Source organism: Zosterops lateralis, assembly GCF_965231275.1.
Source record: "Zosterops lateralis genome assembly, chromosome: 13".
NCBI classification, from domain to species: Eukaryota; Metazoa; Chordata; class Aves; order Passeriformes; family Zosteropidae; genus Zosterops; species Zosterops lateralis.
This window is the reverse complement of record NC_139773.1, coordinates 5737620-5762552: the sequence shown is the minus strand read 5'-3', so window position 1 is coordinate 5762552 and position 24933 is coordinate 5737620. Positions and strand designations below refer to the sequence as shown.

Below are 24933 nucleotides of genomic sequence, written 5' to 3'. Positions count from 1 at the left end.
TAGAAATTTTGGTCTTAGCTCAGCAAACGGGTCCATGCAGGCCTCAGAGATAACAGTGGGATGTCTGGATTCTTCCCCCGAACTGGAAGTTGCTGAGTGATTCCGTTTAAAAATAGCCTGTTCATCTAAAAGGCAAGAAAGACAGGATCTTATTACTTTCAGCATATATGTAAAACATTGGTGCTTAAAGCAAGATGTTCTGAAAGGCAATATATGATGGAGCCACACTAAGAAGGAAGACGTACAAGGAAAACAGAAATAAAGCAAATTAAAACTAGAGGATAAAATGTCTTCATTAATAAGTGGTTTTTATCTCCCTAATGCACATCAAGAAGTACAGATGATGATGATGATGCATAAAATGGACATAAGTTAATTTGTTTATACCAGATGGATAGAATATAATAGTTGAAAACTACAGAGCTAAATTTGGAGTAACTGTCATTATTCAGCAAATTTAAATAGATTTAGGAATCCCTATTGAATTAAGAATAGAAGTCACATCAGAGACTTTTAAAGTTTTGAATATACACCCATGCTCCACTCTAAGTCTTTATGCAAGGTACTGTTGTCACATTTCTTAACTCTTTTGTATATAAATACTTAAAACAAAATAGCATCCCAAACTAGCTGATGTAAAAGTGAAAAAACAATATTTTGAGCTTCTCTAATACACAGTCCTTTTACAAAGTAAAAACCTCTGTCAGCTTACCTGCTTCTTCCAGGTATATCAGCTTTCAAATAAACTTCACTTCCCATATCCTTAGATTGTCTGACCTACAAAATTTCCACCACTACAACCAGATTAAGACTAGATTTTTTGGGGAAGAATTTCTGTATGAGATGTATTTTTCTAACTAACAGACATAACATTCAAATATTTAATAATGACAAATAACACTCAATATTTAAACTAATTCAGTCTCATCATTCTTTTAGTCGGCACTGCCTACCTTTTTAAAGGTGTCTATTATTTTCTTAATAGTATTGCACAAATGTAAATGACTTCAATTACAATGTCACCAGCATTCTGTTAATGTTGTCGAGATCAAAATCCAGCCCACGCTTACTCTCTTATGTGTGGGCAACAAGAGTTTTTTCAGCCAGCTAATGATGACAAGATACACAAAAGGAGAAAGCAACGTGTTCATTTTACGGTTCTTAGTTCAAAGGCAAACTAAGATTTTCAAACTAATTTGATATACTGTGTATATAAGATATACACTTCCCAGTTAGTATACTAAGAGCATTGTTTAAGTACAACAATTAATGCCACCTCCTTAATCTTCCTAATCATTTCAAGTTAGCTATCCCTCATTGTTTGTAATGCCTGAGCTCTTCAAAGTCAAAGAACCCATTAACAGTATCTTGAGAGCTGAAGATGTACATGTACACGTTCATACTGGGCATCAAGCTGCCATTTGAATTTTTTAAAGCATTTGTGATACAGAATTTCAGGACATTTGTGCACATCAGATTTCTTGGCAGAAATGCAAGGCCATTGAACTCTTTAACTTTGGTAATGCAACTATTGTGTTTCTAATTAAAATCTGTGCTTGTTAAGTATTGCATTTATCTTCTCTGCTTCCTGTGCAGTGAACAGGCCTAGGCAGAATGCAGCCTGATGCAGTCTTGAGATATATATTATACATTCACACACACAAAAAATCACTGAAATGCTCATCTCTGAGCCATAAAGTGACATTATTATCCACATTATTTCTTCCTAGCTGACAGTACCTCTTTAGGACCTCGACTCTCGGTAAGGATTACAACTCATACTATTCATGTTATAGCAACTTTATGACAAATTGTCACTTCAGCATGGATTTGTTCTTGTCTGCACTCTGCAGAATATCCTCCTGCATGCTCAAACAGGGTATCCCAGGCCAAAGTATTTCCCACCACCATTGACCAACGTGTCCAGCTGGTGCTACCCCTCACTTCAGGGATGTTTGTGCTGAGGGTCTGATTGTACTGTACCAGATGTTAGAACTGTAACCAGGTGTTATTCCAAATGCACTTCTCAGTCACCACTGTCTTCTGCTGCTGTTAGTGCTGAGCTTGAGGAGGAAGACACAGGACAGATTAAAGCCATGACAAGTGTGTCACACCTGAGGCCACGACACAGTGACGTGCTCAGCTCTGTGTGCTTAAGCATCCAGAAGGTTGACACCCCTCTAAAATAATTTAATACTTTTCGTTTGGCTTTATCACATGATTCTCAAACACACTTCAGTTGTTTTGCTCACACGGAAACGAGAAAATAAAAAAGGGGTGGCCTTCCTGTTCCCTGCGGCCTCCCCAGGGGTTTTAGGTGCGGCTGCCCGTGCAGGTGCTCGGGATGGTCCTGCGGGACCTGGAGCTGCCTCCCAGCCGCCCTTCCTGCGGGAGACCGGGATGCGCTGTCCCCCCTGGCCTCGGCACTGCTGCCGCCCTCATCCTCAGCTCACCCGTATACCTATCCTCGCCTCATCTCACCCCACCCTCCCGCTGACCTTCCCCCCGCGGGGCCGCCCCGGCGGGCGGTGCGGCGTTTGCCCCGGGGCCCGGTTATTGCCACCCCACGGGCGGCACCGTGAGCCGGGAGGGCGATGGAAATACCACGGGGCTCCCGAGGCGCTAATGGGATTAGAGCGAGGCGCGGGCAGCAGTGCTGCGGCCATGGCGCGCCGCTGATGGCGGGAGGGCAGCGCGGGGGCCGCGCCTCATGGGCGGGGGCGGGATACCCCCGGTAACCGGGCAGGGCGGGGGCGGGATACCCCCGGTAACCGGGCAGGGCAGCGGGCCGGGAGCGCCCCGGCGGCCCGCGGGCATGGCGGGGATGGTGGGGAAGGCCCGGTCGCCCCGGGGGCCAGGGGAGGCGGCGGCCGCCCGCAGATAGCCCAGGTGAGGAGAGGGCGAGGCGGGGGCCTGGTCGGGGGCGGGCGGGGAGAGGGAGGGCGGCGGGGCCGGGGAAAGGCGCGGGGGGCTGCGGGGAAGGGAGTGCGACAGCGGGAGGAGGAGAGGAGCCGGGCCCGGGGGAGGGCAGAGCGCGGCGGGAGGCGGAGGAGAGCGTCAGCTGGAGCGGGGATCGCGGGAGCGCGGCGGGAGGCGGAGGAGGAGAGCGTCAGCTGGGGGCAGAGATAGAGGGAGTGCGGCAGGAGGAGGAGGAGGAGAGCGTGAGCCGGGGGGGCAGAGAGAGAGGGAGCGCGGCAGGAGGAGGAGGAGGAGGGGAAGAAGCGCGACGCAGGGACGGCAGATGCCTGGAAATAAAAATTTGATGATTGCATGCAGCGGCTGGAGAGACTCTGTCGGTGGCGGCGGCGGGGACGAGGCAGGGACAGGGGGGGCGACGGCAAAATGAAGTATCAGAAATACCTGACTGTCTTGCAGATGGCCATAGGGGTGACCGCCTCCAACAGGGGCAGTCTGATGCCCTTAAAGAGGAAGCTGTGGTGAGTAGGCACAAACGGGCCGCGGGCACTGCGGGCCGGGCCGGGCCGGGCCGGGCGGGCGGGGGGTCCCGGGGGGCGCCGAGCCCACACCCGGCCTGCCCCTCCGGGCGGGCACCGGAGATCCCGGGGGAGCCGCCGGCAGCCCCACGGAAACCCGGGAGGCGGCGGCGGAGCTGTCCGCGCCCGGGCCGGCGCAGGAGGGGCCGGAGAGGCTCCGCTCCCGCGGGGACACGGCAATGGCAGCGCGGGCTCCTGTGCGTGACAGCCCGGGGGCCGGGGAGAGCAGTGTGCCCCCGCCCCGGCCCTGCTCCTGCTGCCCCTGCTGCCCCTGCCGCTGACAGGTGTACCCGGGAAACGCCAGCAGGGACACGCAGGTCTCATAGATCAATGAGCCAGGGGTAGTGCTGCTCAAATACGGTCCATTTTCCTTAAATCCTGCGTTTCCCCTCACTGATTCCCGCTCCTGTTGTGCCTGCTGATTGTGTGCTGAACTGATTTTTCTGGATGAATCAACAACGCGTTATGAAAAATGTATTAAAGTGTGGCGGTGTAATGTGGGTGAGTAGGGCACGAGAGGCGGGTGGCACCGCAATAGCCATCACCCGTGGGCGGGCAGCACCGCCCGAGCTCCATGGCAGCGCCGGGACGGGTGGCATCACCAGGACAAACCATCACTGAACTTGTCACATCTTCTGAGAGGGAGATACCAGTCACAGATTTGTACACTCAGAATTTCTTACCTGTGAAAAATCCAGTAGGGATATTTAGGTGGCAGTGGTCGTAGAGTTTTCTTTCACTGTGCTCACCTAGTCCTAGTGGAGCAGAGTAGTGTCACAGAAGGCATGATAGGACATTTTATTTAAACATAGATAGTTCGCAAATAAAAATATTTTCATGTCAGCAGTTGTAGCAAAAATGGGCCTGACATGGATTGTAGAATATGTTTCTTTTTTTTTTTTAACTTTGCTTTTCCCCACAGTTTCAGTTACTATAGACAGTGTCAGGAAAATGTATCAATTGAAGAAACATAATATGGAACTAGTAAGCTTTCTGTCATTAGTTCCAGATCAGACAGAACACAGTTTGATGAATCCCTTCATCCTGATTGAAATGAAAAAAATTCAAATGAAGTTTTAGACAAAAATATGTTGTCATGCAGATAAGTTTTATTACATTTAATCAGAGGTTTTTACAATGTATTTGGGGCTTTGATTCTGATTATGTAAGGTACATAAAGTGTACAATACCTGTTTTATTTTTCCCAACTGCCACTCCTGTCTGTGTGCAGCAGTGGATGCAGTTGTGTGTTACACCTTTTGAGAAGTTTAATTGTGGACAACTGTCATATGTAATGATGACAGTTGTTCTATTTAATATTTCGTGTTCCTTCTTGGAAGTGTTTGATTTGCTGGCATATTAAGGGAAAGCTAAATATATATTTGTATGCTTTAAAAGTACATCTGAAAGGACCCAAATCAACTCCTACTTTGTCCTCAGCTGGAGTGAGATCAGCTCTATATTGTCGTTTCATGGTGTCATTCTGTGCTTTTTGCGGTGCAGCAAAATATTATAGTGGCTCCACACTGATACGTACCACAAGCATTGCATTTCATAACGTTTCTAACTTGACATCATGTTGCTGCAATGCAATGCTGTGTGAAGATTTGACTAAAAGTGTTAAAGAAAAATAAAGCAAACTTTTTTTTTTTTTTAATTTTAGGGAGATGTGTGAATTACTTCAGCTTCGAAAGTATATCTCTGGGATATTCTTATTAATGGGTGACATGATATGTATTCTCATTTTCTTTAAGAACTTTAATAGCATTAGGCATTATCTGAATGGATAGATTTTATGCTTATGGATGAAATACTATTTTCTGATGCACTTAGAGAAATGCTTAAAGATACTTTGTCACGTTAATTTTTTCTTATTTGGGCATAATCTGTATCAAATAATGCATTAAGAAAATCTGAACATTAGAGAGAAAGTATGTTGCTGTTACTCAAATCAATGCAATATTTGTGTATATTTACAATACATAAACCAAAAGCATAATCAAATACTGTATCACTGGAAATCTCAAAAATACCTAAGGAAACATATAAATCAAGTCCGTCTACAGTCAGAGGGTGTTTTTAATCTATTTTTATTTGCTTATTTTTAAAAACTTAAAAAATTCTGTTTAACCCATGCGATTCATAAGCTCTTTGATGTGTGAATCTTTATTCTAAGTGGAAGCAAAGACATAATTTAATAAAAAAGGGTTAAAATACTCATCCTTTTGTTGGTGGAGATAATCCACCTGAATCCTACTGAAAGAAAATGAAAAAGGTAACAGCAATATTTTATTTCTTTAGAGAGCATCTGTCACTCCAGTTTTCTCCTGCTTCCCCCCCCACCCAAAATGTAAGTCTGTTCTGTGATGCATGGAAGCAGAGCTACAAATGAAAATACCTAAGTCTCGTGATGGGTTAAGAATAAATAGTCATTAAGTGGCTAAGAATAAACCAGGGGTTAAACAGAGAGAAGGAAGCTGTGCCACAGGCTTGCAGTGGGGGCTGGAGGAGACAGAAACCTGCTTTGTGTGGAGTTTATCATTTTATGATGAGGTTTACTTGGGGCAGTAGTTTTGGACTCAATGCTGGAGGAAGCTGCTGGAGTCCTGAACTGCTGATTCAGACCCTTTCCTCTGTGTGTGCAGTGTTGTAATCTAATATGTAGGAGACTAAACGAGATGAGTAGGATGTTTTTAATCCTCTTGCTGGAGGGACAGTATTTGGATGCAAACCCACCATCATAACTCTGCTAGTACAGGTAGAGTGCAGCAGGGACTGCAAAGGTGGTCAAGAAAAAACTGACAGCTCAACTGGGAGTAGTTTAAAAATAGTGAATTTTAATAAATATTTACTGAAATCCCAATATGTGCAACCTGAGTCCTTTTACAATAGGGAAATGCTAAATCACATTATTAAGGGGAGCTACACAGCTAGACCATAATTTCTTGTCAAAGTTATTATTGTGTTTCTGTGCCGCAAGGAGAAAGTAGTGGGTAGATAAATAAACAAATGAAAAAGAAAAAACAACAACTAAACCCCCAACAGGATATCCTATCCATTCTAAAAATTCTTCTCACTGATATTTTCTTCTGTTTCTTACAGCATTTGCCTTTGCTCTGAAAGAGTTCCTGTGCTTTGTTGAACACCCCTGCTGCTCCCCTTGGTGCAGGGGAGTGCAGCATCATGAAAAAAGGCAAAAAAGCTCAGTGATAAGTTTTCATTGGGGGAGATTATGGAAATGGCTGGGACTATTCCATATTTACATTCTTTTAAGAATGATTGGTAGTTGTCTGAGGCAATCTAGGTTACAGAAAATAATGCAGATGCAGTGCAGAATTTGAATTTTGACAGGATCCAGTTCCCCTGTTTGGTGCTGTTGTTAAAAGACTGTGTGATATAGAAGCCTGAATGTTAAATGATAGCTGCTGCTTGTAAGATACTGCACAGGCACATTTATTTTCAAGTGTAGGAGTAAACTTATTTGAAATCAGTGAGGAGTAACCAGCATGTCTGGCATTAAGCACTGATCTGAATGCTTTGTTGTCTCAGAGTCTTTGTATTTAAGCTGGGTCTTGGCTGTAGAAGCCCAGGCTTAGAGTGAAGAGTGTCTGTTTTATCATTAGGACCATCCCTAGGGAGAGCAGTGCCATTGTTTGTTTATGTTCCAAGTAGTATCATATTTAGTATAATTAACTAATGAAAAATGTCACCTTAATGTAGGAGAAAGAAAACCATCAAAGATTGATCTTCTTGGTGTTTCTACAGAACTTTACGGAAAAGTACAGATCATCAAAATGGATATTTTCCATTTTTGATTGCTGGTTCCAGTTAATACTGTTTGAAGTTAGGATAAAAATTTCAGTTTAGCCCATTATTTATCTTGCAAATTCATTAATATTTTTTTTTTTCCTGAAGGAGGCAGGATACCATCCTTAGAATCAACATACTTGCAGAGGTGCACAAGAATTCAGCATAGCAGCAGCATAGTGGTGTCTGTAGCATTGTTTCAAACTCGCCTTCTATTTTCTCAAACAAATATTAATATTGAGTAACTAGAATTGTTAGGATTTCCAGTCTGATCAGCAGGAGGAAATTTCGTCTTTTCCAGTCTGGTGTTTGAGCCAGCAGCCAGTGGTCACACTGAGCTGAGCCCAGCCTGTGTCCTCACTTTTGGTGGTGCTGAGGAAGCCTGGCTTCTCAGGGGAGGTATAATAATGGTGGGAATTTTTATACATCTCTCAGCTGAGATCTGTGCAGCTACTAGGGGCAGAAGTTTCTGAGAAGTTTGCCTTCCATGTTGCTACAAGAACTTAAATGTTTTCTTTCTATTATGGGCAGGCAGCTAGCAGTGTATGGAAAGTGTAATAGTTATGTCACCATTAGAAGTCTTGTTGAGGCTGCATAGTTGTCAAAACCTTGTCCACTCTGCATTAACTCTAGCACTAATACTGTACTTGGAAAACAAATACAGAAAATGTGTCATTTCAAGACACGTTTTTTAAACATCCTGATGCTGACTTTTATAAAATTGTTCAGAACTCTGAACAAAAAGAGAGTATGAAGTTCTTGAAGGATTTTCACTGTAACTGGTCTGTCTAGAAATTAAGACGACATTAGTAATTTCAGACATAATTTAACAGCAAAAAAATAGATAATATTGAAATTCGTTATAAATAGTAATTATGTGTGAGTGGAATGTAAATACACCTTTATTCATAAACTCATATTCATACCATTATAATATGTATTAAGTCATTAGCCCTTGATATGACACTTCACCTTGAAGCCATTGATGCACATTGTTTTGTTAGACTGCTGTGCTTGTCAGTGGAATACAGATAGTGAAAGTTTAGGGTTCTTGCTTATTTTACAAACTAGAGAAATAATTTAGAGTCATGGTTATGTAATGTGATATATGATCAGGAAGCAGTCAAGGTCAATGAAACCATTGTAAGAATTGTGGATAATAAATAAGGGCCTCAGACTCCAGGTGGGATACACAACATGGTTCAATTTTACTTGACTAAATTTCTCAAAAGTTAATGAATTGGGTGCCTTAATTTAGGATTCCTGTGATGAGCGCCATTAAAAAGGTGTTATGTTTCCAGAATATTAAACACATTATTTGAACAGAAACAGCAAATTTGAAGCAAGGCATTAGGAATTGTTCACTACCTTCAAAGATCCTTATTCTATATTCCACTTTTTGAAGCCCTAGACTTCCTTGTACATATCATTCCTAGGCTTTTGTTCAAGAGTACTTGCTTTAAAGTAGTTGATGGCCTGCAGATATTTTAAAAGAGCTCTTACATATTTTTCTCCTTTAGCCTGTGATAATTTCTCTATACTCCTGATTGCAGGTATTACAGTGACTTAGCAATTCAATTATTAATTTGCTATTAATATTGCATTAATATGTATTCAGAAATTCAAATAAAAGTTGAAAGGAGGCAATCAGATGCAGCAAATTTTGTTGATAGGTATTTTTTTAAACTTAAGGTTCAGATGCCAGAACCATGGTGTACTGCATTATAGTTTCAGTATTCACTTAGAAAGAATAAAGTTTGTTTCTCTGACTACAGTGAACACTTTGGAAACACAAAGCATGATTCAAAACAGAGAAGGATTTTAAAAAGATGGTTTTCAGATTTTTTAATAATTTACTTTCGAGTCAATCTCAAAACTCGTTGGACCTTTTCTCGTGGATTTTCACTCACATGGGTTTATTTTGCTACTTTGTAGTCTAAGCTTTTGAGGTGTATTCACTGTGGAAATATCTAGTATTTGAAGGAGTTCCTGTTGCAGTGCTACATGAGTGCTACTGGAAATGGATTCTTGAGAGTCTCATTGCTGCATCCGGCTTTCTGCAAAGCCTGGGTAGAATTGATCCAAGTCTGTCTCGGGTCTGTTATTGCTTCCCTTTGCTAAAACTGTGGGAGGAGTGGAGGCAGTAGAGAAGCTGATAGTTAATTGGTTTGTGCTTGTCCCTAAGTTTCCTCATCAACCACAGAATGCAGCCCCCTGTGATGCTGTCAGTGTGGATATCTCGCCTCAGATCCTTCCTTTGGTGTACGCACAGTGCAAAGCTGCCCAATTCCCAATATCAATGGTATTGATTGGATTTTTCTTTGGTTGGTTAGATTATACTTTATTTGCTTGTAAAGAGATCTAGAAATTAATGATTTTATCAAGGATTGGAGGGAATAGATAAATTGTGATATTCCTTCTCATACATTTTGACAGGTAAATGTAACTTTAAAAAGACTTTTCTGTATCTTAAAAGCTAACAAGTAACAGCAGAATGAAATGATAGCTGGATTCCAGTGGCAGCAAGTTCTTTTTTTCAAGTGGCTGTAGAGAGTGAAGCTCCTAAACAGAAAGGCCTTTAAAACATATCACTAGTGTAGTTATTTGTTAGAACTGTGTAACTTTGATTAGCCTTTTATTTGTGTTTGTTTGGGCTTTTTCCATATAAGTAGTTTTCTTTTAATAAAGGCTTTTCAGTATCAGAAAACATTAAAAGACTTGAAGTTTAAAGAAATGCACATTTGTGGGTAAGGCCCTAAAATAAATGGCTTGAAATGTTATTCAAAATAAGGAAAAGCCCAGTGTAGCTTACAGCTGTTAATCTTTTCTATTAAGTACGAGGAGGAAGTCTAATGTGCCAAGCATTTAATTCATCAGAGGTGCATTTGAAGATTAATTAAGCCAAATTATAAGTAATGGAGTAGGCAGCCCTCAAAGATTCCCTCTAGAGAGAATAAACAGAGACTCTGGCAATAAGGGAACAATGGATCTCTCTGAGGGCTCCAGCATCTGCATTTGCCATGGACACAGAGTGTGTTCATTTCAGTACTTGAGCAGAGATGTTTGGAGTGCTCAGAAGAGACACACACACAATAGCAACGTGCTGTCATTGTAAATGTCACTGTCTGTGCAACAAGATACAGACTGAGCACTTGTCTTTCCTTGGAGATCTGTCCTGGTAATTCCTGAAGACATTTTAGCAGGGAATCCACGGCGTTCTTGAGGTTTCTGTTGTGTGAGCAAATATGTTACTGTAATAGGCAGGAATGGTTCTCAGAATTCAATCCATATATGATTAGACAAAAAAAAATATCCAGTGCAGTCTCAGCAGGAGGTTTTATATTGTCATTAAGATGTATAGATATTATAGTTATGTTTTCAGGTAGAAATTTGCAGTTTAAAGTTGGCAATAACCCAAGGGGGAAACCATCTAAACCATCTAAAATTACTGTGTTATCTAGAGAACTTAGAGCAAGCTGTTTGTGTGTGTGTCAGGGTGCATGTGTAAAAACCCCCAAAAATCAGGCATTTGAAAAGAAAATAATGATTTGGTAGTTGCAGTAATTAAAACAAACAAACAAACAAACAACCTAAAGGACTTTATCTTTATAAATTGAATAAAATATTTGAAAGGCTTTCCTTTAATGTTTAAGTTTGGATATTGTAGCAATTTCTCCCTAACTGTCCCATAGGCATGTTATCCTGACCACAATGTTGTGTAGACCTGGAAGTCTCACTAATCAAAAAAGAGTATTCAGCATGTAGTTGTTGTATTTTGCTTTTGGAATTGTGTATTTCAGGAATTGGTGTGGCTCACTATGCAATGCCCTGTTTTGGTTTAAGACATCCCCACCTTTCTTTCTTTTTTGGACAACCATTTGTGTGCATACTAAAACTGTTAATTCTAAGTAAAAGAACATAAAACACATACCAAAGTATTTTTTGTGAGAGGAATCTTAATGGTTTTTGAGAGAAATACTGAACTGCTCTCCAAAGACTAGGGAGATGCAAAAATATATAATTTATTGTTTAAGCTAGTTTTTGAAATCTTTTATGGCTGCAGCTGAGAAATAATATGAAATAAATGTAAATCTGGACATGAAGACTTCAGTTTTTTAGGTAATTCTTGGTGAGTGTATTTGCTGGAATACAGTTTTCCTTTTCCTAAGTGCCAGTCTGACTAGGGACTATTTTGTATTTAAAATACTCAGCTCACTAATCCTAATACACTTAGTTAATTGTTAACCCCATTTAGTTCTGCTCATTAACAATTTCCAACAAGCTCATTGAAATATGGATTGCTTCCTCCAAAAATTTTAGTTATGGACTCCCCCTAGGACTATGTGTAGATTATAATATGATGAAAAGCCTTATCCAGTGTAGTTGCTTAATATATTACTCCTATAACTTGAACAGATGCTATTAATGTCATTATTGTTGGTTGTTACTCATTGCTGGAATAACTGAAGCACCATCAGCACTCAAACTGGAAAAGGTCAAAAGCCAAATTCTGCCAGGCCTCCTGGTGATTTAACTGACAGCCATCAGTGTGTATCACAGGACTTGGGTTTCCACGGAAGAAATAAAGAAAAATAGTACTTTTAAATTTTCAGAAGTTAAATATATTTTTCTATAATGTGTCTTTTTTCTGATTCTACTCACTTTTGTACCAAAAAGATAATTTCAGAATGTTTTTGACAGAACTGCAAGCAGTGTGGTCTTGATGGGAGCTAGACTTCTACATGCTTGTGGTCTTATTTTGGCACTTAGTGATTGAAAACTGTCACTTAGAATGACATTTCTTTTATATATATCGTATGGTATATATGTATTTTCCTTTGTAATTTTTTTGCTTTAAGAATGTATTCTCTGTCTGATATGTGGCTCTTTTTGCTTGGCAGGGTAACTCCATCTTCCGAAAATCCCAATGGTGCTACCTGTAGTGTAAGTCAGGGAAAGCCCTCTTTAAGAAGAATAAAAGGGAGAATACACAGAAGCAAAAGTCTTGATAGCATTGATTTCTGTGAATTCACTGTAAGTACTATATCTTTTACTTTTATCCTATATGAAGTTCAGAGTATCTTATTAATAAAGCAGTTTGCTTCTTGCATTGGGTTACCTGTTTATCTGATTAGCAAAGGTATTGTGCTTAATGTTTTAATTGCCTTGCTATACTGCCAAATATTACGAGCAGTGTTGTCACTTATATAGTTAGTGATGTACAACTACATTCTTGATCTTCAGCAACCATGAGATAGAAATTTCTATGTCAAATTTTAGCGTTGTTGCCTGTGTAAGATTAAGAAATTGATTGGAAATGGAGTAATATGAAAAACAAAATAAGATTTCAAATTTTATATTGAGATTTTGGAAATTACATTTAAAGTCAAACATTACTTTTTACAAAACCCCCCAAAAATATTTCAGTTGCATATGGCTATAAATGAAAATGAATTATATTTTTCTAAAAGATGTGTATGCTTGTAGCACTTGAAAGCTGATATCACAGGTGATAGGTTGCTACAATCAGCCACTACTGGTATATTCCTTTTCTCTTCTCTTTGGTTAGGGAGTAGATGTGTTTGTGTTCTAGTTTCAGAAACTTCAATGAGATCATGGTAAAGAGCCATGACAACCTCCCAACTAACTGGGGGGAATTTGGTCAAAACAAATTATATTCTGATAAACTAGAATCATGTACTCTTTAAATACTTAAGCAATGTCAAAGGATATGTTAAATTATAAATTGGTTATGAAATATGAGGATGAAAGAGCTAAAAAATATGTGCTGTCTTTAAAATGTAGAAATCAATAGTGATGTGAAGATATTGTCTGGCATTGCATGGTGCTAGAAACAATATCACTAAAATGTTCAGATGGGGTTTGGGGAAACATCTTCAAGGCATAACAGTGGTTTGAGTGTGTTGTCTTTCAGTGGGATGTTTTCACAGATGATGCCAATAGCATAATTGGTGTTTTTTTCCTCAGGACAGCTTTGTTTCTAATTGTGAAGCCTTGCAGTGCTATCTTTGGGACAAAGAGCTTGTTGTTTGCTGTTCAAGGAAGTAATGAAGTTACTGGGAAGGATTTGGGATGTCGGGTGTTGTTTGTGCCCAGATACCTTTGGACAGGGCCAGTCCTGCCCAGCTTTGTGCCCTGGCTGTGGGGGTGTGAGGGAGCTGTGCTCGGGCTGTGCTGCCTCATTCCTGCTGCCTTTGGTGTGTCTGTGCTCACTGGTGTCACAGCACTGATCCTGCTGTAATCACTGCTCTGCTGAAGGTTACAAATTCCCCCAGGGAGCAAAATTTCCTTCTGCTATATGGGTCTTCGTCTGTGTGGTCCTATTAAGGAGTTTTATCTAAATCTATCTCTACTCTTGGGGCCTTCAAAGAAAAAGAGATTATAGCCAAAGGTAAAAAGAATTTCTTGCGTGCCATAGAACCTTTGCAAAGAGATTTGAGATGATAATAATGGGCAAGTCTGTATCTGTAGCATACAAATGTGTAGAGTATGTACATGTATAAATTCATACATCAATAGCTAAGTATTGATCATTAGGATCAGGAAAGGAAGTTCACTTTTTCTGAAGTCTCATGTTAAAGGATGATACAGAATTAAATATCTAAACACACAAATCAGAGTTAAAAATATGAATTTTCTTGTTCTACATAATTTAGAATCGTACTGAAATATTTCTTGATATTGTATAATTGAGGTTTTATTGTTCTCAAATTGTGATAAAAATAGATTTAAAGAAGTAATTGAGTAATTTAGTATGCCTAAGTCTTTCAAGAGTGCTCTCAGAACTCAGCATTTTTCATGTTAAGAGTCTTCATCCAGTAAAAACACTCAGGCACTGGCATACAAAACACAATTAAAAATAAAAATTAAAACACAAAGGAGCTTTTTCAAATGTTCTCTTTACAACTTCTTTATGCTGTAGTATATTCACTTTATGCACAGCAAAGTTGAAAAGTTTCATATTTAAATGTGTGGATAACTTATATGCTGACAGCATCCAGTGAACTGCTGGTTTCATTCACCATGTAATGAGAATGAGATCCATTAATAATTCTGAATGTTGCTGGATTTCACTTTAAAGTAAGTAATGTCTAAGTACATCCTAAAATAATCTTTTTTGGAAACCTTTTGTTTAAAGGTTTCACTCAGCAAATTCTTACTGAGGACAAATCCTAACAGCAGAAAGACATAAAAAATACCTTACGCTTTCTTTTCTCCAGGTGAATAAATGTGTCCTCAGCGGGGGAGTTCTGCATTTCAATGCAGTATGCCCATACAAAAATTCAATGCATGAAAATGCTCTATTTACTACTTTACTGTGGCTTCACCTGAGGCTGGGGACAAGTTGTGGGAGCTGTGTTAAACTGAGAGGCTCATTAAAAAATAGGTTTATTCTTTGGAAGGGAGGGGAAAACCAGTGAAGAGCCTTTTGCCTGTGTAAAATTTCAACAGAGAGGGAGGGACTACTATGGGTGCCTTCAGAGGGTTGTCTGGGCAAGGCAATGCTGCCAAGTCTGTTGTTTACTGCAGTTACTAAAATATGAAGTTTGTGATATTAATGGCTTCTGGTTATACCTGTGGCTCTTCGTATGGGTGATCTTCCTAGGTGTGCAAGAGAGGTCCTTCCCTGTGGAACCTCAGTGTCCAAAGCCCTGCTGCTGCAGTGACCCATTGCAAGCCTCAGGTGTTTGTCTCTGCTCTGGAAGTGCTGAGGGCCAGGCCAGATGATCTGGGCAACCTGATCTGGTGGATGGCATCCCTGCCCATTGTGAGGGGTGGGAATGAGGTGACCTTAAAGGTCCCTTCCAAACCAAGCCATTCTATGATTTCTGTGAGACTGTCAAAACACACAGTTCCCAGCTGGTGCATTGCATACCTGTATTAACATCCCATACCTGGCTCACCTGTATTAAGCTCACAACACCCCTTCAGAAGGTTTAAGTTCTTCCTGATTACAAGTGGTGAGTCTGCAGGACTGCTGACAAAATCTCAGTTTTATTTCTTAGTGATACCTCTGCTGTCTTAAGTGGATGATGCTGGGGTTTGTAAGTCATGCCTCCTTTTACCATTTTGCTAAGGCAGCAAGTGAGAAGATAAAGTGATGAAATTATGTTAAGCCACAGAGTGATAACACAGCAACTCCCTTAGAATGTGTATCCGTTTTCAACTTCTTGCACCCTTTTTCTTTTCTTTATCCTCTCCATGTATTAGCAGTACCACTTAGTCAGATTAGCACCTGTTCACCCAAACTAAGTCAAATCTGTTTTATTGCCCTTCAGTTCTTCTTTAAAGGAGTATCATTGTGCTGTGCTGTGCCAGATATTAGCCTGTGAAAAATTCAGCTTTAGTGGTGTGTATAAAAAAATATGCCTGTATTTTATGTTGAATATTGGCAAATGGTTATTTTCAACCCAGAAACGTTGCAGAACTCCTAGTCCACACTGCAAAAAAAGGGAGAAAAGGTAAAGAATAGCATTATCAGCTCTTGGAGGCACATGTGGAATACCTACTGCCTTGTAGATTGGCCTTGTTGTACTAATTAATGTTCTACTACATCCATATTTTTAATCTTTATTACTCTGAAACAAACCCTGGCTTTGTACAAGCTACCCCAGATAGCAGGAGCACTGATGAGCCCAATGCGTCAACAGGGCTTTTGTTGTACTAACATTGTACATTGTGCAAACATGAAGTGTTTACTCTCAAGGACCTTGCAATCTATTTCTAATAATAGGGAAGATGTGACTAACCTTTGATTCTTTAGCTGCATATGGCTCTCAAGCTGTTCAAGTGCTGCACTGATGCTAGGGCTTCTGAAGGTCACATTGGGATGCAGGTGCATTTTGGGACTGCCCTGCTTGATAGAGCCCCGGGAGTCTCCTCCTTGCCTTGGGAGGCTTGTGACAGCTCTGGGGGTTTGGATGCACCTCGTGGTTGCTGCCTGTGTGACAGATGTTGTGCAGGTCTCATAGCACTACAAACACTGACCACCCTACAATCTGTAGGTTCAGAGAAACCGGTTTATTCCCTTCTTTTCCTTTTAGTCAGTGCTGATGTTTTCTGGGAATGACCAAAAGGGAGACTTTGAAAGCTTTTATAAGGAGCTCATATAATGGATTTTATGTCTAAGATACCTTTTTTCATATTTAGTTTTGTAACTCTTTGATTGGACTTGAGAAATTACTGAAATCAGCACCTTGAAAAGTGTATTTTTAAAGGAATACGGATTTAAGCCTTTCCTGCTAAAATCAGCTCTTTGGACAAAGGGGCTTGTCTTGGAAATCAGAGCTCTGCAGTTATTTCCAATATGAACAAGTCCAGTGCTGGAGGCAGCTGGTGCTAGCCTGCTCTCACTGAACATGTACACAGCAAGGTTCAGTTAACCTGCAGCTGGAGCAAAGCAGAAAATTTCCAGTGTACTTCCATTTGCATTGGAGTTAAAATCCATTGGAGTTAAAATCCAAGGAATAATTTCACAAAATGTTATAGCAACGCAGCTTTCTTTTCCTCACTTTTCCATTCCTTTCCAGTAATTCGTTTTTCAGGTGCATTGTTTTGTCTCTCATTGCCATATGCTGCCAATGAAGTGGTGTTGGCTAGAATGGCTGTGCGTTAATGCTTTAGAGATCCGTGATGCCAGCGTGCAAAGCACAAAAGTAACACAGTAGGGTAGGAGATAACCGAGAAGAGGAGAAAAGAAAGACAGCTAAGTACAAAGAGAGGTCTGAATAAAGCACTGTGGAATGCATGACAAAATGGAAGAGGCAACAAAGGAAGAGATAATCAGAAAGTGAGAATTGGCTAATAATGTGCAGTTGCCTTCTTTAGATGAGGAACACACGTATTCACCCGGAATAGTAATTTTTAGTGCAGTGTAGTAAGTGTTATGCCTTTGAACGGGGAGGTGATACCTTGTATGATTTCTCGCAGAGGAGCTGCAGAAGCTCGGTGTTTCTCGGTGTGCTTGCCCGCTCTCATTAGCGGGATGGAGTGATTGACCTCACATGCTCTGCGGGGGTGTGCCCGGCGTGCTCTGTGTGCGGGGAGGTGCGTTCTGTGTGCCTGGGGAGCAGAGCCTGTGTCATCCTGCTGCTGCTGCTCTGGCCAGCAGTTTCACCTGCTTTAGAATTTCTAATGAAGTTTCAAGGCTCTTTAGAGGCTTTAGTGATTAACTTTAATGGATGTTTGTGATGACATCCTTATTTCACTTCCCCAATCTCCTTGGTAGATTTTTATAGCATTCAGCAGGCATAGAGTCAATTTATTGTTGGAAATGTCCTTACCGGTGTGTTGGGGAAGTGTTGCTGTGGGAAGCCCTATTCCCCCAGTGAAAAAATTGTAGTGATCAAAAAATAATACTGCACTATACTGGTTAACTTGCCGTGGAGCATATTGCTGAGCAAGGCAGTCTAGTCTGTACCGAAGCACAGATTTATTGCAGTTTTTTTATTTAATTTCATCTATTCCAAACTCATATTCCCTCTGAATCATCTTACAAATAACTTCTAAGGTGGTAGATATTACTCAGTAATTTGATTTTTGTTTTCTTTTTTTAAATAAAATTCTTCAAGGTTTATGCTTCCATTTATCTTGGTTTTCCTGCTGAGTATTTTAATTTGAATATGTGTCTGTAAAACTAGTAAAATGAGAAATGAATAATAACAAACACAAATGGTATGTATCAGACTCAGTTTCTTAGGATGGAGACATAAGAGTGCTCATGTTCTTTAAAAAGTCCTGCAGGTATTTTGATCATCTCTGTGGATGTGGAAGGAAGAATTCATTAGCACAGCTGGAGTCTTGTAGATGCCCTTAATTTGTTACTGTTCAGAGAAGTGTGGTTGTTATGCAGCTGTTGCCGAGATGTAAATCCTCTCTGGTAGCTTAGACTTGCTTCACAATATTGTTGTTGTACTGTAACCCATTTATTATAATAATTTAATCTATTGATGGCGTATGAACAGAGTACTGACTTTATGCAGTTTTGGCCAGTTTATTTTACCTAAAATACTTTGAATAATGAAAAAAGGGAATATTTAAGCAGTTAACACATTTTACAGCTAATGAAATGAAAATACGTCTTACGTGTGTATTTTTCTTGGTCAAGTACGTAGAAAAAAACCAGAAATATATGTATTACTGGTTTTAATATATGTAGTTAATAGTTTTAAATACAGAGGAAAGAGAGCTTAATTGGAACAAGTTTGGAAATATAATACTGATGGAAAGAGGAAAAAGAACTGGAGGCTTTTGATCCAAGATTACAACTCTTCTGGGAAAGAGGAGTATATTTTCAGCATTGTTTATTCTGTCATCTTGCTTTTTATTTAAAAACAAATCCAAAGTTTTATGTAAGAGCTATTCTAAATGTCAGGGCAAATTATTAAGTCTCAAGCATAACACTAGGTGAAGCTTATGCAGCCTTAAGATTAACCTAAGGAAGTTAACCATAAATGAACAAGTAATTTAATTTGCTAAATTCTGAATTGTGATTGACCTTGATTTGTTTTTCTGAATTGATTCAGACTGATTGATTTATGTTTCTCAAAAAATTCAGTGCTCCAGTTTAAGTCTACCAAGGATGTTAACTGATGACTGTGTTTACATTTAATTTTAATTAGAAATACATTTTTGAGTGCATGTTTTAGGTTATTTTTATTTCTTCTCAGAATGGCACAGCGAATTTGGGCAGATGGAGCTGTGCTGAAATACTCTTTGGCATTTGTTACAGTAATACCTGCTTGATTACTCCATCACCATTATACTTGGTGGATGATTGTGACTTGTCAGGTCCATCATCTCTTAAAATGTCAAAAGATATGTAGGCCATTGTGTAGTTTGTCTTTAGATTACATAATATCAGCTCCTCTTGGTGTGGTGGTGGTGGAGGATGCTATTGTCATGTATTTAGGCTTGATGTTAGTGCCCACCTGCCCGTGAGCTGCAGCCCCAAGCAGGATGAGGGTGCAATTGTTTGTCCTTCAGCTCGCCCAGAGATGCAGGGAGGTGATTTAGAATGACCACTATCCCTGCTTTTCAGCTGCTTCTGAGCTCCCTTGAATGTCTCAATTTCTGAACTAAACTCTGTATGGAGCCACATGATGATCAGGGTTGTATTAAAGCAAATTGATGGGATGACTCAGGGAAAAGAGTAGAGCTCATAAATATAAGCTTCTCTAGGTCAATGCTAATGTAATTTTTTTTTCTGAAAAGTCAAGGTTTCTTATTGTAGATTAGATACCTTAATGTTTTGTTAGGCATTAGATACTTGTGTAGTAAATAATTGTTTCTGTCCAAAAGAATTTTATGTGAGTGAATCTAAGCTGGCTTTGAGTCTAAGTGCATTTATCTTTCATGCCAAAAATTCTTCCCAGATTTATTTCTAGACTAGAAGTTAAGATTATATTGCTCAATCTATTTTCCTGTTATTGATAGATTTTATTTGTTTGACCTTTCTCCACTGTTGTGCTCAGAAAGAGGCAGACTTGTTATATATGAGAAAGCAAAGACTGCAACAATTTCTGTTGCAGGCTCTCAGCCTTGTGCTTAAAAATAGCAAATAACAGAAGTGTCAGTATGAGTGGCTTTTCAAATATATCACTAGAATGTATATGCTAGTAGGATGTCTGTTTTAATATTTTTATTAGGTTGCTGGAGGTTTTTTCAGCTTAGGTTTCTTGGATGTTTGGGGTTTTTTGGCTTTTGCAAATTTTTTTTGCCTCACCAGAACTATTTCCTCTTGGAAACTAGAGTTTGGGTGATTAATTCTAATGGCTCTTAAATTTTGATTTTTATTATTAAGCAAAGCAGTTTTGGTTTGTTTACAAAAGCTTCTTGGAATTTTCTATCATTAAATTCTTGTCTATGCGTGGGCACCACTGGCCTGTCTGCAAAGATATAATAATTTCATGGAAATAATAATGATCCTATAATGCAGGTATAGTCAGTATCAGCATGCAGTCTTTGGTGGGGACAGAAAATTTTCTTGCTGCTTTTTCTAGCAAAAGAAATTGAAATGTTTCCTTTGACCTTCAGACCTTCAGACGGTTACTTTCTGTTACTGTCTCAGAAACAGGATTCCTTGATCCATGCCTGGCAATACTACAGAAAGTTAAGGATAGGAATATTAGTATTCCACATGCACTTAAAACCTGTTTGTGCACTGAAATGAACAGAAAAAAATATTTTCTTCCTGAAATAGGGGACTTGATCTACATGAAAAATCAGAGTGTCTTCATAACTTATGCACGAAGACAATAGCCACAGTTATAATTAAGGCCTTCAGAGTTTTGGGAGATTTTAGGCCTTGGGCGTTTTGCTCGGTGGGATTCTCTCAAGGTGCCCATCCATTGGTTGTCACCAAGCAGGACTGCAGTCAGACAGGCCAGCTTGGTGTGAGGTACCTCAGGAGTCTTCCAGAGGAACAGATGCTGATATATGGGGAAGTGGTGCAGACAGAATATCTGCAAGTGTTGCAGTAACACTCAACTTTATTTTGATAAGCCTGAAGATGAACTTGGCCCAATACTAAAGATGCTGAGGGTGGGCTGGGCAAGATCTTGAAACACATTTGGCCTCCTTAGAAGGTCTTTTGCATTTTTTTTTTGTTTGTTTCTGTTTTAAGTTTTTCAAGCTACAACAGAAGAAATATTAATCAAAGGGTTCCGTAGCTGTTACTCAGATACTCCAGTAAGGATAGCTACTGGAACATTTCAAAGTAGGATTTCACAGCACTGGGTTGTATTTCTTTCCTTACGCTGTGGAAGAAGGTCTTTTTTTAGTTACACAAAGGGATGAGAAGATAGTGAGTGCCTAAGCAGCTGCAGAATTCCTCTTTTTAAAGTCAGCCATGCTCAAGTTTATCTGTCACTATCCAGACGCTGATGTGCATTTCTGTCTATATAAATTATATAAATATATAAATATACATGTGTCATATATACGCACATGCGAGCACTTTGCATTTAATATAAAAATATTACTGGTTAGGGTCACTCTTTGTCAGCATGATCTCTACATAAATTTTTAGACCTTTGTTGACTAAACCCTTCCTGTCACATTGTACCATCTCTGCCAGTAGCAAACATCTCCAAGGGCAGGGCCTGACCCTACACAGGCAGTCCTTCAACAACAGTTGTAAAATGTCATCGTCACCCTGTCAAGGTCTGCCTTTACCAACTTTTTTCCCTTTGCTCTCTAGAAGTCCCAGTGGGCGTTCAGGAACGTGTCATTTATCACACAAGTAAAATACGGCTTTTTTCAAATGTTTTTCATCATCCCAAAGAATTCTCCATCTATCCCTTTTCCCATCTTTGTTGTCCAAATGGCTGGAGATGGCTGGAGAGTGTGCCCAGGCAGGGGACAAAGGAATTTGCCTTTAGCAGATGGTTTATTTTAAGAGGATGCGCCAGTACTAATGTAGAAGAACTGACAGGATACTCTCAGCAGTAAAAAAAAAAATGAAATATGGGCTGTAGCATAAGGCTTTGCTGCAGTCACTGGAAAAATATTAACTGAAAATGTTAAAATAATGGAAACATAATTTTGTGCATTGAAAGTTGAAAATGAAGTACATTGCACCCAACACCCAAGTCTCCAACCTAAATGCAGAATAAAATAAAAAAAAGATTGATTGTGAGCACCTTGGAATTCAGACTGCATGAATTTGCAAAAATGTCAGAGCAAACTTCTAGGAGAACGTTGGGTTTTTTTAGTCCAAAGAAATTTATTTTTGAAGTCTGGGGCTGTGAATGGAAAACAAATTGTTTATAAGCTGTGCTTAGACTGAGAAAAAGTGTTAGACTGCGTTAATGGAATAGGGCAGTTAGCGTGGGCTGGCTCATCGTTCTTGCAGCAATAGAGACACTTTCCATTTGCAGAGATTCTGGTTTCTTTTGGCACAGATGTCCTTTTTGTCCTCTGGCACAGTTTTCCTTGATTTTTCAAAGAAATATTGGATGTTTGCTATTGGTCTATATCTACGAAGAGCAGCTTGCTTCTCCCACTGGTATAATATGCCTTTGCTTATTGCTCTGCAGTGTTCTGTGAGGGAGCGTACAGGACTGGATAACCTCTACAGAGCAGCTGCCTTTGGATATTTGGCACTGTTATTAGCAATATACTATTGGGATCACAGGCTCCTGTAATAAATTTAGCCATCTTGGCTGCACTATCATTATACTTATGTAGCACCTCTCAGAGCTAGAGAATTTGAAAAGTACATATCCTGTTCTCACCGTGGTGAATACCACTGCATGAATAGAAAGGAAGCAAATAATTGTGTTAGTATTTTTATGAAGATTTGACATTTAACTTCTGGTACCTACTGACATCTGCAGCTGTATAATGTGTTGCCTTTCATTGCCCTTGGGGACAGCCCAGGGAAGGGGGGCTTAAAGGCTGGTAATGACAAAGTAGGGGAAAAACCAGCAAGGAGAAAATCTGCTCTTGGAGCTGTTGAGATGTTCAGAAGCCAGAAAGTGCTTTCTCAATCTGCTTGGAAAGTAAGTTAGGAGTATACAGTACTCAAGTCTGAGCAATATACTTTTCAGTGAGGTTTCTTGCAGTTCTTCAGATAAAGGAAAAATACTGAAGTCATATACTACAGTGTGACATGGAGAATATTCAACATTGAACTACAAACACAGTTCTTGTTTACCCCCTCTCAGGAAGGCAGCATGTCTTATAATGTTATTATAATATTGTAATTATTTACTTGACTCTGATAATGTAGAATAATATGATTGCCAGTCGAAGCTGCACATCGAAGTGCTCAGGCAGCACTTCAGCTGGCCTTTGTTAGGCGTGTTTTTATATATGGACTGTTAAACACAGCTTTGTGAAATCATGATTCATTTAATTTACTGTAACGAGAGAGGGATGTGAGCTCCCAAATGAGGACTCTCAACAGCTGCTAGAAAGCTTTTTACAATTTATAATTGGATATGCAATCTATATTATTTCATTCTTAATCATGTGATCTCTGTGAAACTTGGTTGGCCAAATTTACCAAGTTTGCCTTTTTTGGTTATCTACGAGTGCTTGCATAACCAGAGAACTACATGGCTTTTCCTTTCTCTACCTTCAAGGTAAGGCAGGGATGGCTTAAATCAAGTGTTTTCATATTGCACCATTTAATTAAAAGCTGTTTCCAGTCACTGGATGCAGTATTACCTTTACTTTCACTTGCAGCAGTTTTGGGCAATATAACAAAAATAGCTTTGGATACCTGGATGATTGATTACTACAGAATCCAGTACTCACTGGGCAGTAACAATCCAGGGATGGAAGCACACAGAACTGGCCTGCCTTCATTTCTCCACCTCATAGCAACTCTTGTTGTTCACGGTGTTCACAGGCCAGCTAGAATGAGTTCAGACACATGCTGGGAAATGTGATGCATTAATCTGAAAGTTCTGTAGCCGATACTTTATAATCGCATATTTGCATTATTAATCTCTGCCATATCTGCTTCATGGATTCAGATCTGCTGCTGTGCACTCTGTGAGGGCATTTTAAGACTTTAAGATGGGCCCATGAAGAAATACAATTTAGGATAGAAAACAGGCAATTTTTAAGAACAAGTGCAAAAGCAGGAAGATAATGGATGAGTCAGGAGGATTTGTTGGACTTGATCCCAGCCACCTAAAATTTTCTGACAGGAGCTTCATTTTTTCTTCTAGCACTGCAAACCTTTCTGTTTAAGATGATGCTTAGAATGGAGCCTGCACTCTGTGGAGTGCTCACAGAAGTGATAAGGCACAATTTGCAGTGTTATGCATCTTCTGCTGATATTGTCATGTTGAAATCTACCTTTGTGGGCAACAATTGCAAGTGTAAAGTGCCAGGCAAAGTATTATAAGTGACCCCTTCCAGCATAAGTCTTATAAACTTTCTGATTCTGCTGGTAATCTAGGGTTTTCTGTATGGGATTGTGTTCTTTCCAGACCATACCTACAAAAACCATTTTAATAATTTGCTGGGGCTACCACACTGTGTGGGCTTGGCATCCTTTATTAGATCATACTTGATGACTTCTAGCAAGACCAGCTGAAGAACTGCAGTTACATTCTGTCCCTTAATGGTCTTCCTTACTTTGGGCTTACAGTGGTTTGTACTCCAATGTTGGCACTGTTTGTCTTCTCTTGTTTTCATCTTCAGCTTTTGTGGTGATTATTATTCACATTACAGTAGTAGTTAGAGCACCCTGTTAGCATCAGAGTTCTGCTGTATCAGATGAGCTACAAACACAGAAGAAAACTCTGTTCTCTAAGTATCAAATACGTTAAAATGTTAAAAACTTACCAGTGCAGATGTATGAAGTGGAATTAAAAAGGTGAAGATGGCTTATCACTCTCACTGCAGTAATAGTGCCCCTAAATTTACCTCAAGGTAAATTCACATGGAACCCTTAAATGTTTTCCTCTTCTACGTTTTCACTTTGGTACACTAAATATTCGGAAAACTGGGGAGGATTTGCCCTGAAATCACTTTTTTTCAGGATCTCTTTTTCAGTTCCTCTGGTGTTAAAACAGACACCCACACTCCCATTTCTGTGGCTGCTGTAATTAAAAATGAAGTGGCTGTTCAGCATCCCAGCAATGGGGAAGAC

General features: G+C 39.9%; 1 protein-coding gene across 6 annotated transcripts in view; it reads left to right on the top strand.

The window, feature by feature from the left end:
* Positions 1 to 3270: 3270 nt before the first annotated feature.
* TJP1 (tight junction protein 1) overlaps positions 3271 to 24933 on the top strand; it is a gene marked incomplete at its 5' end in the record, with an annotated part of 157411 nt that continues 135748 nt past the window's right edge. For 3 of the 6 annotated variants that reach the window (XM_083871029.1, XM_083871028.1, XM_083871027.1), the window contains 2 exons: positions 3271 to 3437; positions 12203 to 12335. In XM_083871029.1, coding sequence (XP_083727155.1) covers positions 3271 to 3437; positions 12203 to 12335 — 300 coding nt within the window. The remainder of the gene's footprint in view (positions 3438 to 12202; positions 12336 to 24933) is intronic. The other 3 variants (XM_083871033.1, XM_083871031.1, XM_083871032.1) reach the window with 1 other exon arrangement.